This window comes from Cinclus cinclus, chromosome Z, assembly GCF_963662255.1.
Source record: "Cinclus cinclus chromosome Z, bCinCin1.1, whole genome shotgun sequence".
In the NCBI taxonomy this organism is placed as follows: domain Eukaryota; kingdom Metazoa; phylum Chordata; class Aves; order Passeriformes; family Cinclidae; genus Cinclus; species Cinclus cinclus.
In genome coordinates this window covers 64,647,617-64,661,693 of record NC_085084.1, presented here as the reverse complement: position 1 = coordinate 64,661,693, position 14,077 = coordinate 64,647,617, and the positions used below count along the sequence as shown (strand labels likewise).

Sequence of the window (14,077 nt, the reverse complement as noted above, 5' to 3'; positions counted from 1 at the left end):
ACTTAAGATACACATAAATAAATATTCTAGTTAAAATAAAACAGAAAAGTAACAGAAGATACACCACAAAGTTTCTTGAAAGATGTAACTCAATTACAAATTTCACAGCAACTAAGGTGCTACAATTCAACACTAAATCAATTTCACATCTAAATCGACCATGAACTCAAACTTCAATACAGTACAGATTTCAAAGTGAAAACCTTTAAAGGATTCTTTTCAGACACAGTATGAGGTCCTCCTGTTATAATCCTACCTTATTTACTTTTACATTTCATTTACTTCCTCATTTTGTTGAACAAAATTGGTGTGATTTACTCGCTCATGCTTTATGTGTGGTTTACATTGTCAAATCAAAAAGCATCAGACTATGATAACTCTACTTGTGACTTTAGACCTGACTGAGTTCTAATGTCTAAGTTAACCACTGTTCTGACTTCATGGAGTTTGCTCCAATATTCTGAAAAGCAAAACATTAAAGTGCATGAAGAAACAAAGATTTTGAACATTCCAATATGGACAAAAGGAAAAAAAAAATCAGGTCTGGATAGCAGTCTGGAATTTTATCATATCTATGTTTCCAGATGATTTGACTACAAAATTCTGGTTTTTGCTCCAGAGTTGACATGCAGAATTCCACTTCTGATAAGCCTAAACAAGTGTGCTCTCTATATATAATCATGTAAGTGAACGTAATAATTAATATGTCTTTGCCATTTGTCTCTAAAAATAAGTACATTTCACAACTTCCTTTCAATAGGATTCTTTCTGTATATTCAGGCTTCTCTGGTGCATTAGAGTTTTCTAATTGACTGATCCAATACCAACCTGACATTTTAATCCAATAGTGTGAATCAATGAATACAGCACTCCCAATTATTTTAGCCATTTGCCTGTTTTTAGAAAGATTACAAGCAGGTCGACTCACCCCCCTCCTTCACAAAATGAGAAAAATATTAATTCCTAAATTGTTTTGAGAAGCAGTATGTCAAAATTAGGTATTATTACTGATGTAGTCTAACAGTCCTTTATTCAGACCATGATTTCAACAGGAATTTACCTCAGTAAATCCCAGAAGACAAAATGATAGTAGTGTAAAGTTACTATGGGCTTTATAATACAATTATTGTGTGAGCAGAAACCTCTACTTAAATCAGAATGGAATTCTGTTTGAGACAGATGTACAATATCCAAAAATCAATGGAATATTTCTACAAGGAAAAGCTATTCAAAGCACCAAACATTCACAAAAATAACACAATGTATCAATTCGTAGACATAATTTATATTAAATCCCAGAAATGAAAGGGTTTTGCAATATCTTTTAAATATAGCCAAATCTATGATACTGTTTGTTTTTTCCCCACTGTACTGCATTTAAAAGAAAACACAGAATCTGAAGTATACTCTCCATCACCCTGTACATGAAATCAAAAATAACATGAATAGTAATTTGAAAACAAACAAGATACCTAAAAAAAAATATTTAAAAGTCTATCTGTGCTGTTATTTCATTAAATGAAAATGGAATTATACCAGGTACTCCTATGGCGATGTCTTTATTTTCAACTGACCTTGGAATGTTAAACAGAGAAGTTCTGACTAAGGCTCATAAAGCTTTCTCTTCTCCAGCTAAACCCCACAAACCCTGTACCTGTTACAACTTTAGTCATTGACTGAAGCTATTTCCTTACTACCACTACTATTTGTAACATCCTAACCAACAGTTTTTAATGAGTCAGCCTTAAAAACATATGAGAAACTACCCTGAAAAAGTCAGGCCCAAAATCACTAATAGGAAGTATGCTGGTGTTTCTTCTCACACACACACACACACACCAACAGGTGGCCCTTTTAGGGTAGTCTTTTCATCCATGGCAAAGGATGAAGATAACATATATTTTGCCAACATTATATTTTTTGAATGATTTAATGAAACTGAGGGAAAGAAGCATAATCTGAAAATTAATAAATTACTTCAAAGTCAGTCTCCAAATGTCTGGATATAGTAACTACTAACTTGTAAAGGAAACAGGGGAAAAGTATTAAAAATCCAGGAAACATAAACTGAAGCTGAGGCCTTTCACAAGATCAAGACAAGATAGATGACAACCTGTAATGGTGTATCTTAGGGTTCCATGACTTCAGTTTGGAATTCAGGTGCTTGTATTTGCAGTAAATTAAACAAAGCTGAACCCATCTAGAGAAAAAAACACAGCAAATCAAATTACCTTATTTTTGGCTAAGTATTATAAATGATGGAGCCTTTTTCTGTTGCATCATGCAGAGTTACATATAGGCATTTCAAATTATGTAACATCTAAGCATCCTGTATCATAATCATAGTAAATTGTTACAATACAGCACAACAAAAACTCAGTAATATGAGCAATGATCAAATTGCTGTGCTCTTCTTGTTTTCAAAATTCATGAAAACTTTCAAGAAATGTTAGCAATTCAGCCCATAAAATTAATTTTTTTTTAAAAAAAGGATGGTAAATAAATTCACAAGGCATATTAAATTGTGATAATTTAGGAGGTTTACCTTTTTGTTCATATAATTTTGAAAAACCTAATTAGGTTTGTCTGTTATTTCAGCACGTTTAATTTATAATAGGCTGTACCTCTTAATGAGCATTTGCTAAAAGACAGCATAAAAATAATCAGTTTGAATGTCAATTCAGACCTGAAAATCATCAACAGAGTATTTTCACGCTCATTGGTGAAATGAAGATAATAACTTGACTAAAACTAGAAGACCCTGATTAGTAGGTGAACTTCAGAAGTTCATAAAGTTTTGTTCAGGTAAGTACCCAAAAGTTACCATTTTAGTGCTTCACTACTGAAAGAATGTGAAATAGAATACAAAACCTAAGTCCCACCTTCGTATTATGTTACCAACATTCTTTCATAAATACTGGGTGCTTATGTGAACCTTAGGGAAATTAAAGGAACCCCTACAAGGTCAATAACATCCAAGTACCATTTTCCCTTTCAAACCCATGCAACCTATCCATTTTTATCCAAACAACATTCTGCTATCTGGAATCTCATTCATTCTTGCTTCTATGATCATCTAATGCACCTCTCTTGTTCTGACCACCTTCTCCTTGCACTGTCTTTACAGCATTCATAAGATAATTCATAATTCATACAGGCACATTGATGCTGACATCTGTGTCTCTAAGAGAGGGAAAGCAAAAAACAGACAGAAAGGAAGGGAAAAAGAGGGGGTTTGGAGACAAGATAGCCCTAAGGAAGGAAAAAAGGGGACTGCAGGAACTTGTTCAAAAAAAGGATGCAGAAATGCTTTAGGTTCAAGAAAGAGAAACATTTCTGATACTTCCCTTGGCTATACACATCATAAACTTGGAGAAAAAGAGGGAGCGAAATTCATTTAATTACAACACAATCCTGTAAGTCTTTATACAAGAAGATCTTGAAACTCTAATAATTTGTAATGCTGAAGGCCTGCAGAATAGCGACAAGAGTTCTTTCAACTGACTAGGAAGAAAAAAAAAACAAAAAAACCCCCAAAAAACTAAACAAAAACAAACAAAAAAACCAACCAAACAAACAAAAAAAAAAAAGAAAACAAACAAAACAACAGGGTATGATGATCTTCAGTTCCTTACACATACTTTAAACACCACTTTGTGAGCAATGCAATATAAATTGATCTGATATCTGATGAAACTATATATGCTCAGCTAAAAAACAAGTATAAAGCAACTTAATTATGGTATAATATATGAAGTTGGATTCAAAAAAGGCACTTAACAGTAAGTTATTATTAGGCTAAAATTCAACTAAATGCATGTTCCTACTCATAGTAACAGTAAGGGAACAAAATGAAAACAGTAGCTTTGGTGCAAACAACAGTGACTTCTCTACCTTTCCTTGTGAAGATCACCAGCTTCAAGAATTTACCTTACTATAAAACCCCTACATGGAGCTCAATACTACTGCTCTTCATTTAACTGGAATAAACCACATCCATACTTCATGAGAAAAGTGACAGTTTAATTACTGAACGTTAAAATTTGTATCACCCAATTACAAGGGTCAATTGCAATTCAGGCTTCTTACCCTAGTGGAAATCCTGTAGAACTATAGGTATATAGTAACATGGTTACTCTCCTGGATTTTAAAGTCAGCTGACCAATGCTGATGGAAAAGTATAAAATGCAAAAAAAGTATACCAAATAATTGTAAGCTACTATCTCTGAAATCCTGTTGCTAGTAGCCAGCAGCTTCACAGATCATAAATTCAATACAGCAATACCAACCATATGCATAAAGTATTAACTGCTTTTAAAATGTCTGAGGTTTAGCCTCTGTCCTAAAAAACGTAGGGACCGGCTCTAAAGTAAAGCATTATTTTGAACCACAAAATCAGTAAGTTACATTCAAGCATTTTCCAGGTATTATTTAAACTCATAAAGCAAAGAAATTAAAAGTCAAGACTGCAATTCTTTCTTGAATTAACCCAGAGACAGCCAACAGCCAACTGTTACTAGGCAGATGCCCAAAGGATAAGGAGATCAGAAGTCAATTAAAAAGTTCCCCTTACAATCACCTAAACCAAAAGTCTAAAGGAGGTTCTGAACCGTCAGTGGAACTAAAACACCAAAAGAACAGAGAACTGAAATACAACTGACAATTAGTAGAAGGAAATCCACACTGCATCATTCTAGAAGATGTAGGATATCCAGTAGTCACATAACTGAAGAGGAACTACCCCTCTTTCTAACAACCTCAAAATCTTCCACTGCAGCGAATCCAATAAGATACCTGGTGCAATTTCCACCCTTAGAATTTGGCTCACTGTAGAGTCATAAATTTAACATCCTCCTGTGTGAAAATATACCCTAAAATTAAAATATTTTAAATAGGCTGAGACATTGTTTTTCACTGTATTTTTTGTTCAAAATACCCATTTCTTCACCTAAATTCTGTAAAATTTTCCCTGTATCAGAAGGAATATAGTACAGTATATAGACTAGCATAGTGTAGTGTAGTATAGTATAGTTAAGTATTGTACAGTATAAAGAACAATGCACATGTAACTCTAGAAGGATCACTGTCTACGTGTTAAAATATAGCTTTATTTTTTCAGCTCAAACAACTAAGGCATCATCTTGACTTCTTGTCTTACTGAATGTGCTAAACAACACAGAGATATCTGACCAATAGCTGCAATGCTTTCACTGGAAGAGTTCTGTCCAAATGTAACTAAACAGTTTAATTCTGAGTAGTCCTCAAAGTAGCACCAGAACTACTGAAAAGCTCCTTTTTATGCCTGATTGTCCCCTTGTCAATAAACAAACACACAGAAGCAGAAACTTGAAGTCCCTTTAGTAATTGAGTTCTGAGGCTTTAACTGGTCCCACACCTCTCCATGTATTTAACTTCACATTCCTAAGTAAGAACAACTCCAGCTTTAAGTGTGAAAAATTAATTGCAGAATTAGGACAGGATCTATGATTTAAAGCAAGAGTTTAACTTAACATCCAGAGGGACCAAATGAGGAAATATGGGAGAAAAGGCAAGAAACACAGATTAACATTTAAGCTACATGGTTGAAAGGGGTACTTTTTCTAAAGGTTAGAAGATTATGGCAGAATTCCTAAGCAGAAAGAATGTGAAGATTTTAAAATTTATTTTAAAAACACCAATTATATCAACAGGTTCATTACAGGCCACAGCACATTTTCTGCCTGCATGTATTTTGATTTGAGAGTTCAACTGTTTCTCTTGTCATGGCTTGCCACTAAAAATCAGTGAAGAACATGAGCAAGAGAAAAATGCAAGCAATTTTCTCTGAGACCTGGAATTTATTTCCTTTTGGGTCACAAAACTCCCTGTTGGAAAACCTGCTCTACACATTTTTTTACTAGACGCTTCAAATAAAAAGAACTGAAAGAAATGTTTGAAGGAAGCTAGTATATTAACTATATTCACTGTAATTTGGTGGGTTTTGCTTTTTCTCCATCGTGGTTGCATGTATGTCTGTTTGAAAGAGATCCATGAACTATTAATGGCATCTTCTTTGAATAGTACAGTGAAAAGAAATATCCAAAGCACTGACTGTTTACTTTTGATAACGAGAGTTGAGCAGAGTATCTGATTTAGCTTGTCCTTGGATTTAGATCTAGTTTTACTCTTCAGTCCTGAAACCCTTTCATATACAAATAAATCTTTCTAAATTAGGTTATTTTCATCTGCACTACAATCTCCCAAAGGCTGTTTTCCCCCTGCTTCAAAATTATCACTTCAAATCTCTAAGATAATGATCATCATGGACACATTTGCAGAGCATTAAGGACATGGCAGATAATATTTAAAGTGTATATACTGTTTTAAATGCATACTGTTTCTTAGAATGGGTATTACCAGACTTCTACAGTAACTTGTTTATTAATATATGTAGTTTAAATCCTATAATGAAAAATAGAGTGATTATTTTCTAAGACACTAGGAAGCTATGTTCACCTGGATGGCACACTGAACACCTCACCCTATACCAATTCAAGTGCGCTAACAAAGACATAGCTTCACTTCATGAAGACATTGCCTCAGTTAAGTGCCAACATCTTTTTGGTAACTCTAAAGGAACCCCAAAAAAAAGCTTTTTAAAAAACGAAAGCAGAAGGCAAAAAGCAAAGATAGCCTACATATCTTCATTACTTCCAATTATTTCTGGCTTAGAAACTGGTGTAAGAAAGAAAATGTACTGTGCAGTATGATCATCACAACAATGGTTACACAGTTTAACAGTGTTTAAAAAACCTACATATATGTGGAAAAGCCAGGCTTTGCACATTATGAAGTTTCCAGTTTAATTTAAAATGCAATATGTCTCCAAGGACTGTGCTATAAATCATAGATTAAATACCTGCAGATTTCCCTAGTCTGCAAATAAAAGGTTGTGGTGAAAATTTGTAAGGAAAAAAGAAAAAAGAAAAATAGTATGACTTAGATGAAGAGACAGGAAATAGGGCCATTAGAAAAATATTGATGGGAAGTGAGAACCTAAAGAGGAACAATAAAGGCCAAAAGAGGCTTGATGAGGAATCAGAAGACTCAGAGCCAGTTAGCCAGCTACACAGCTCTCAGATCCTTTCCAAAATGTAATCTGCCAAAGAGGCATCCCAAGAATAATACTGTATTTATCAACCCAGAGATATTAAAATGGAATTTCTTGCTTTATTTCAATATTTTATGTGAATAGTCTAAACATTTGAAATTATTAAATGTAAAAATTTAGAATTTTTAAAACTATTTACTTTTAAACCATAAGATAGGTTCTCATTGTTTACTTAGCATGGTCTCAGCTGATTATTTCATAACAAGCATAGCAGAATGCATCTTTTAACTGCATACTTTTGGCTGGAAGATTTAAAGTAAATATTTGTAACACGTTTACCTACATGTGAAGGTTTTTATTTCTACTGTAAATTTATTTACTTTAATTATTGCACACTGGTACCTGCAGCCAAATATTTGCTAGTACTTTGCTACTCAGTATTCTATCCAGCTATTTAGCTTCATGTTTGTCTGTTCCCAGAACCGTAATTCATCTTGCAAAATAGTTATCTGAATAATGTGAGATGCAATAGACTCAATGCCGGGGGGAAACAAACAAACAAACAAACAAACTAACAAGCAAGAAAATAAAATCAGATCTGATAAATCAATACAAGTACAAAAGAAACTTCAAAATGTAGTTTTATATTGAAAGGTTAAAGCCAACAAAACAGACTTTATATTTCAAGATTAATACAACATAAACCTGATCTCAATTAACTGAATTCAGGGAAAATTCTCTATTACACTTTATAAGGATTGGGCTCGAGTGTTCTGGGCTCTTTTTTTCCTACAATTAAAGAAGAGCTTACCTGGCTCATGTTACCCACATTTAGTGTACAGCACACACAAAGGGCTCAAGCAAAAGATGCAGCATAAGGATTAAAACAAACCCTTTGCTTACAAATGATGGCACCGGACATGCTATTGGAAATCTGTAACCCACTACTAAAACTAACTAAAGATTTATACTATAAAGGAGTATATACAAATGACTAAGCAGAACACTCAGCATAAGGATTAAGACTTCTTACCCCATATTTACATTGGCGGGATGTTGCTCCATACTGGAAGCGACACTGTTCATCAGCATCATACACCTGACCTGGGGCCACAGCTGGATAAAGAAAGTCACGCTTGGGAGGCTCATTATCAAGGCAAGTACCACGGCCCGAACTGTTCAACATAAAGGACCAAATCAATTAGGAATTCTACTGACTGTAAATCACAGTAATGATATTATGTATCTAGATCTTACTTTTAACAGTGCTGGGTGTGAAACAAATATGATTGCAATAAACAGACAGTAAGAAGGTACACCCATATTATTAACAAAAGAAAATATTTAGAGGGAATTAAGAAATTAAAATAATTTTTAATTATTATTCTTTTAAAATATGCTTATTTTAGATGGTGAAATAATTTTATTTATTATCCTTTTTCAAAGTGTGATAATTTCTGAGCCACACAAGACTGATTTTCATTTTTGGTTTAGGATTCCTATTTGTTTTCAGTGTAGAGCAGCTACATTTAGTCATAGAATGAAAAATAAACAAATTAAGCAAGTCCAAGAAATTCAGTTTACAATTTGAAATTACCCTTCTGATCCTTCAAACAGCTAAGTATAATCTTATAGATAGGAGCAGCTCAACTGGTTTATGTAAAACTAAAACATATTCGAGTTTCAACATGACAAAATGTTTATAGGATCAGGATTTTAACATGCAAGCTTTTCTTCCATTTGAGTGAAGAAAATGGTTACAGAGGTAAAAATTCTGCAGAAAATTCAAATTTACCTATACTAGAGTGAGTGAAAAAAACTTTATGGGTCCAAGATCTTTTTTACTGGATTACTATTTAGTCCTAAAAAATTCATGTGGGAACCAAAAGAATCATCTTTGCAAACCTCAGTATTTTCTTCTTTTTATATTCACTGTTTTGTTCAGTGGTTGATGGTATTTTTCCAAAATATGCCCATATTCAACCACAATATTTTAGTGTATTGGAATAAATAACAAAGAAAGCTAAAACCAGACTGAGTTCTGTTTAGAAAACTTTGTATTTTGCTAAATACAATCATTCAGTTTTATTGGGTCAGTGTGCACAAAAGAGGACAGATGCTTTTTTACTTTCATTTCACATGTGAATAAGTGAGGATTTTCAAAGAATTCTTATGGCAACACTTAAATTTTTTTTCCGACATTCCTACCAATTTTGCCAGCACTTATGTTCTGTTTTTTTCCAAATCTTTTCCATGCACCTTGCCAAAGGAACGTAATTTCAGAAGTGAATGTTCTACACTGTATTTTGGAGATCTCCAATTTTCTATACTTTTCATCTGCAGATAAAAAAAGAGCAAAAAGCATCCTTTAACTACACATTTTATGTTCTCATTTTAACTCTATTTTGATCAGGTCTTCAAAATACCACAAAAGATACTTTGGAAAAATGAAGAAACAAACCGCTGCCAACCACTTCAGAAGGTGGCAAATAGCAACTAATGCAAGAACCAGGTAAATACTGAAAAAATACAGTATTTGATGAAAAATTTCAAGGAATTTGGTGTGATTCACCTGCATACATGCATACACACCACTCCCATGCCTCCACTTAGCTGAAATCTACTTTTAAAATGTCAACTGTGTGGTTCTGGCATAAAATAAAATGGTGTACTTTCCCCTCTATCTCATGTAATTACTGCAAGTATATATCTTTTCTAGCAGCAGAGGTTGGGAAAATATCCTTCAATCTTTTCAAATATTTCAGTGCTGTATTTTGCATGTACAAGGAATGCACGTTAATAATTCTAGTATCAAAAGAACTGACATACAAGCTGATTTTTCTGCAATGTCTGGACTAAACTGCAGTGAGAAGTTTTGCATTTGGCACCAGCTTCAGCTAGTACTGCCGTATGATGGGAACATTTCCATAGATTCCAATATTTCAGAGTTTACAAGATGACTGTAAACTGTGATATTGTAAACAGACAGCCAAGGGCATAGCATTTAAAAAACCTCATTACCTTCATGGACTTCTCTCCACAGGCATATGTGCCCCTGCCCAAATTAAATTACAGAATCTGTTCTACATCTCTGAATTTGCTAAATTATAATCTACACCTAGTCTACAAGACATACAATGTCAGAAAAGAAAGTCAAAAATCCTTGCACTGAATACAAAAAAAATATTACTCTTTTGCTCTAATTACCAGATTGGCACCATAATGAAATATTGCTGTAGAAATTAACTGTGAAAATTACTACAGAGAAGTCATTCTCTTACTAGCTACATTATACCAAAATTTCTAGACTGAAAATTTATTTATGTCTTCCCTTCTGCTTCTGTTCTACTATTTATCTCAAGCAGTTGAGCAAAACTGACCCCTCATACTGTATTGCGGGAACTGAAGTATCCTGGAAAAGAAATGGCATGATCTTTATAAACATATTAATAAAACCAGAGACTTTCCATTGGTAATGAAAGGTCTGACCAAAACTGTGCAAAGGATGAATACAGGCTGAGGACCATTTAACCTTTCCAGAAAACTTTTACAGGACTTGGGAATGGTCCAATACTCTTCTGTGTATGTCCCTGTTCTCTCTTTCTCTGTTCCATCACAGCAAAACCCAGATACTTGAGAAAAAAAAAATGCTAAATCTAGGGGAATGAACCAAAAGGGTCCAAGAAGATTAATGGATTTGGAGAACTTTATAAAAAGAGATCTAATAGTTATTATCAGTCATGCATACAAAAGTGTAGGTGTAAAAAAAGATAGAAAAGAATGCCCCAAATACCTTCATATCCACAATTTTAGAAAATCCCTATTCACAATTGCTTTTGTGCTTTGTGATTATTATCTTACATAGGAAGCATGTACACCAAGTCAAAAAATCTACAGGATATCCCTGCAGAGCACTTGCATTTTTGAACATGGAGTGGATAAATCCTTAATGTCTGCAACAGAAATAAGATGATCTTGAACTGATCATTACATTCTATTACTCTACAAGGCACTACTAGTGCTCAAAGATTTTCTCATTTTCCTAACTTTAGGTTAATTCTGTAAAGTTTTATGGGACATACTGGGACTTGTTTCAATTATAAAATAGCTAAGCTTGATGTCATTTCAGCCCGGTATTCCAGTGTAGTATCTCCAGAGATCATTTTAAAACACTCTACAATATAATTTAAACATTATTTTTTTATTTCAATATCACGGTAATGCAAATTATTCTTCTCTTTGAAAGGATAACAAGGATACATTCTAGGAAAGATTAAGATTTCAGACTGCTATCACTGGTAACTGTTCAACCAAATTAATACCAACCAGTGATTAAATGTTTCTAAATCTTTACAGACTGAACAACACAAACCTCAGGATCATCACCCCATCAGAGATATCACAGTTGTATCCAAGACCAATAAAGAGAAAAAGCAAAAAACACAGATGTAGATCTCTCAGGGTTTATGTTCCTATTACAGTATCTTTTCCTTAATATCCCTACTTACACAGTATAACCCAACTCCTTCAATGGCTGAAGAAATTATCACAGATTCCTGGCTCTGAAAATTGGTTCTGAATATCACACAATGGCCTCATTAATAACCATGTAGACTATAATGCAAGCTACACTTAATGATCACAAATTAAATGTATTATAAATATTTGTGAACATCTGTTATAGCCAAATAATCATATACATAAATACATTGATGAATATATGTTTTATTTAATTAATATCAAATTATCCATTAAATATTAAAAAAAGCAATAGTAAAATTTATTAACTAAAAACAACAGAGCATTTGTATGTATACATACCATTAATTATCTAGATGCCAATACATCTGGCTCCTAACAGAATCCTTACTTCATATTTATAAGTAAATATTGACTTTTTGAAAGCACCAGGTTACAGCTCTGTACAAAAAGTTACAGAAGCTTACTTGACATTAATGGTAAACTCTGCACAATGATCAGTAGTCTACAGATCTAACCATAAATATTTTTAGAATCTGGACCTAAGTAACAGAACTATCCTTGGGATTTAGTGTGCTTAAAATTAAAATGAAGCCAAATGCAAGTACTAAATAAAAACTTCCTTGAATGTTAGGGAAATTCAGATTTAGTGCTCACTCCATTCTTCAAGGCTGGGCCTTTTAATATCTATTTCATACAAAAGATTTTGTAATTTTGAACAATCTTTTCATCACACTCTTCCTTTTGCTTGGAGATAGTAATTTGCTGTTTCTTTAATGCATACTATTCCCCACAACTTCCCATGTTCCAAAGTGTTATTTTATTAATTGGAATAATTATCTAGCAGCCATACTGAAAAAAATCTTTTGGTTCATCTATCAAAACCATCCTCCTGCCAAAATCTGGTTTTAAGAGCTCAGGAGATACTAATGTATAAAATACTGGACCAATCTTTTATTTAATCAGATATTCTACAAGTAAGTTAATGGAAATCTGCTGCTGATGCTGCCCTTTACAATTCCATTATATTTAAATAAATAAAAAGGTAGACAAAGAGTAATACTTGCAATGTCAACACTCAAGCCATATTGCCATCCCATAATTACAGAAACTTTTAGGTCTTTTTTTCAAATAAGTATCCTCTTAAGTAAAACGTAAGGTTTTCAAAGTTTCAGAAATCAAATGAGGGCACGCGTTATTTAATTATATGTTACAAAACAAAAATAAATTTTAGTATAATTTAAAGAAAATATGCCAATTATAATCCAAAGGGAAGGTCAACACATAATACTGAATGCAAATTTTCTCCACTGATTTTTAAAAAGAGATACTAAATTTTGATATGATTGATGTTATCTTTTCAAACTAGTCTTGGTTTAAACTTTTTTCAGAAGTTACTTTACATTTCTGGAGTATGCAGGAACTAGCCAGTATGCCACAGATAATATATAAGGTATATATAGATGTATCCTATATTTACCTTGCATATCCACTTGTATATTTAAGATTCTTGGGCAGATGATACCTGCACCAGAACACTGAATGTTTTGGGGTTTTTTTCCTATATTGTCTGCATGGACCAAGATAAATAGGCTCCCTTCCAAGGTTAGAAAGTTGTAGACTAAGATCTAAATTGTGCTATATGGCAATCATAGAGCATTTCCAAGAATTTTCTAAGATAGATCTTACTGAAATAATTTAAGATTCTTGGTTCTCCTCCATCTTCAAAATACAAACCTGCCTTTGAAAGACAGATCTGGCCATCTTCCTTCTTTTAATTCCTTGCCTGCTACTGACAAGAAAATAAGCTATGATTCCAGAAATCAGCCAGTTTTCTTCATAACAAACACAGAATTTATATATACACACACGTTGCATGGAATTAAATTCATACAAATTGTTCTTCAGTCACTAAAATTTTAGGCTTGGTTCTTTTCTCCTATGAACAGATATTACAGGCTTCTACTCAGCCCAGAGAAATCTTTGTCCCCTGAGACTGCCCTCCAAGCCTTCAATTATCAATCAGTATTGCTGTAATTAGTTCCATAAAATGTTAGTAAAATTAAAGCCATTGCGAAGAACTTATGAACAATTCAGTTGATAAACTGAATCATGTCAATCTTTCACTCTACCTAAAAGCTTGATAGACAGCAGCTATTGTAAGTTTCGCAGACAACAGCTGTTATGTGCTTCAAGGAATGTTTTCTCCAGAAAAAAAAAAAAAATTTCCTTTGGCTATTGCAGTACCTGCACTGGTTGATCATCCTTGCTTAGACCTATTTTGGTAGACCTATTAGCATTACACAACTTCTTATTGTCATGCTTTGAACCATATTCATCCTCTTTTCATCCTCTTTCCAGCACCCCTACAAAATAATTTGCTTTCCCAATCACTGCCTGACGGAATTTATACCCTTCAGGTGATACTTCATGGTTACTCCTCAGTGCAAAACTGCTGTACCGAAAGGTGACTTGAGCTGTTAAACTAGTAAATCCACATTAATCTTC

At 33.4% G+C, this 14,077-nt stretch overlaps 1 protein-coding gene across 2 annotated transcripts in view; it reads right to left on the bottom strand.

Annotated features, from left to right (window-relative positions):
- The window catches only part of ADAMTS6 (ADAM metallopeptidase with thrombospondin type 1 motif 6), a 132,842-nt gene that overhangs the window by 49,547 nt on the left and 69,218 nt on the right, over positions 1-14,077 (bottom strand). For both annotated transcript variants that reach the window (XM_062512964.1, XM_062512965.1), the window contains exon 10: positions 8,124-8,265. In XM_062512964.1, coding sequence (XP_062368948.1) covers positions 8,124-8,265 — 142 coding nt within the window. The remainder of the gene's footprint in view (positions 1-8,123; positions 8,266-14,077) is intronic.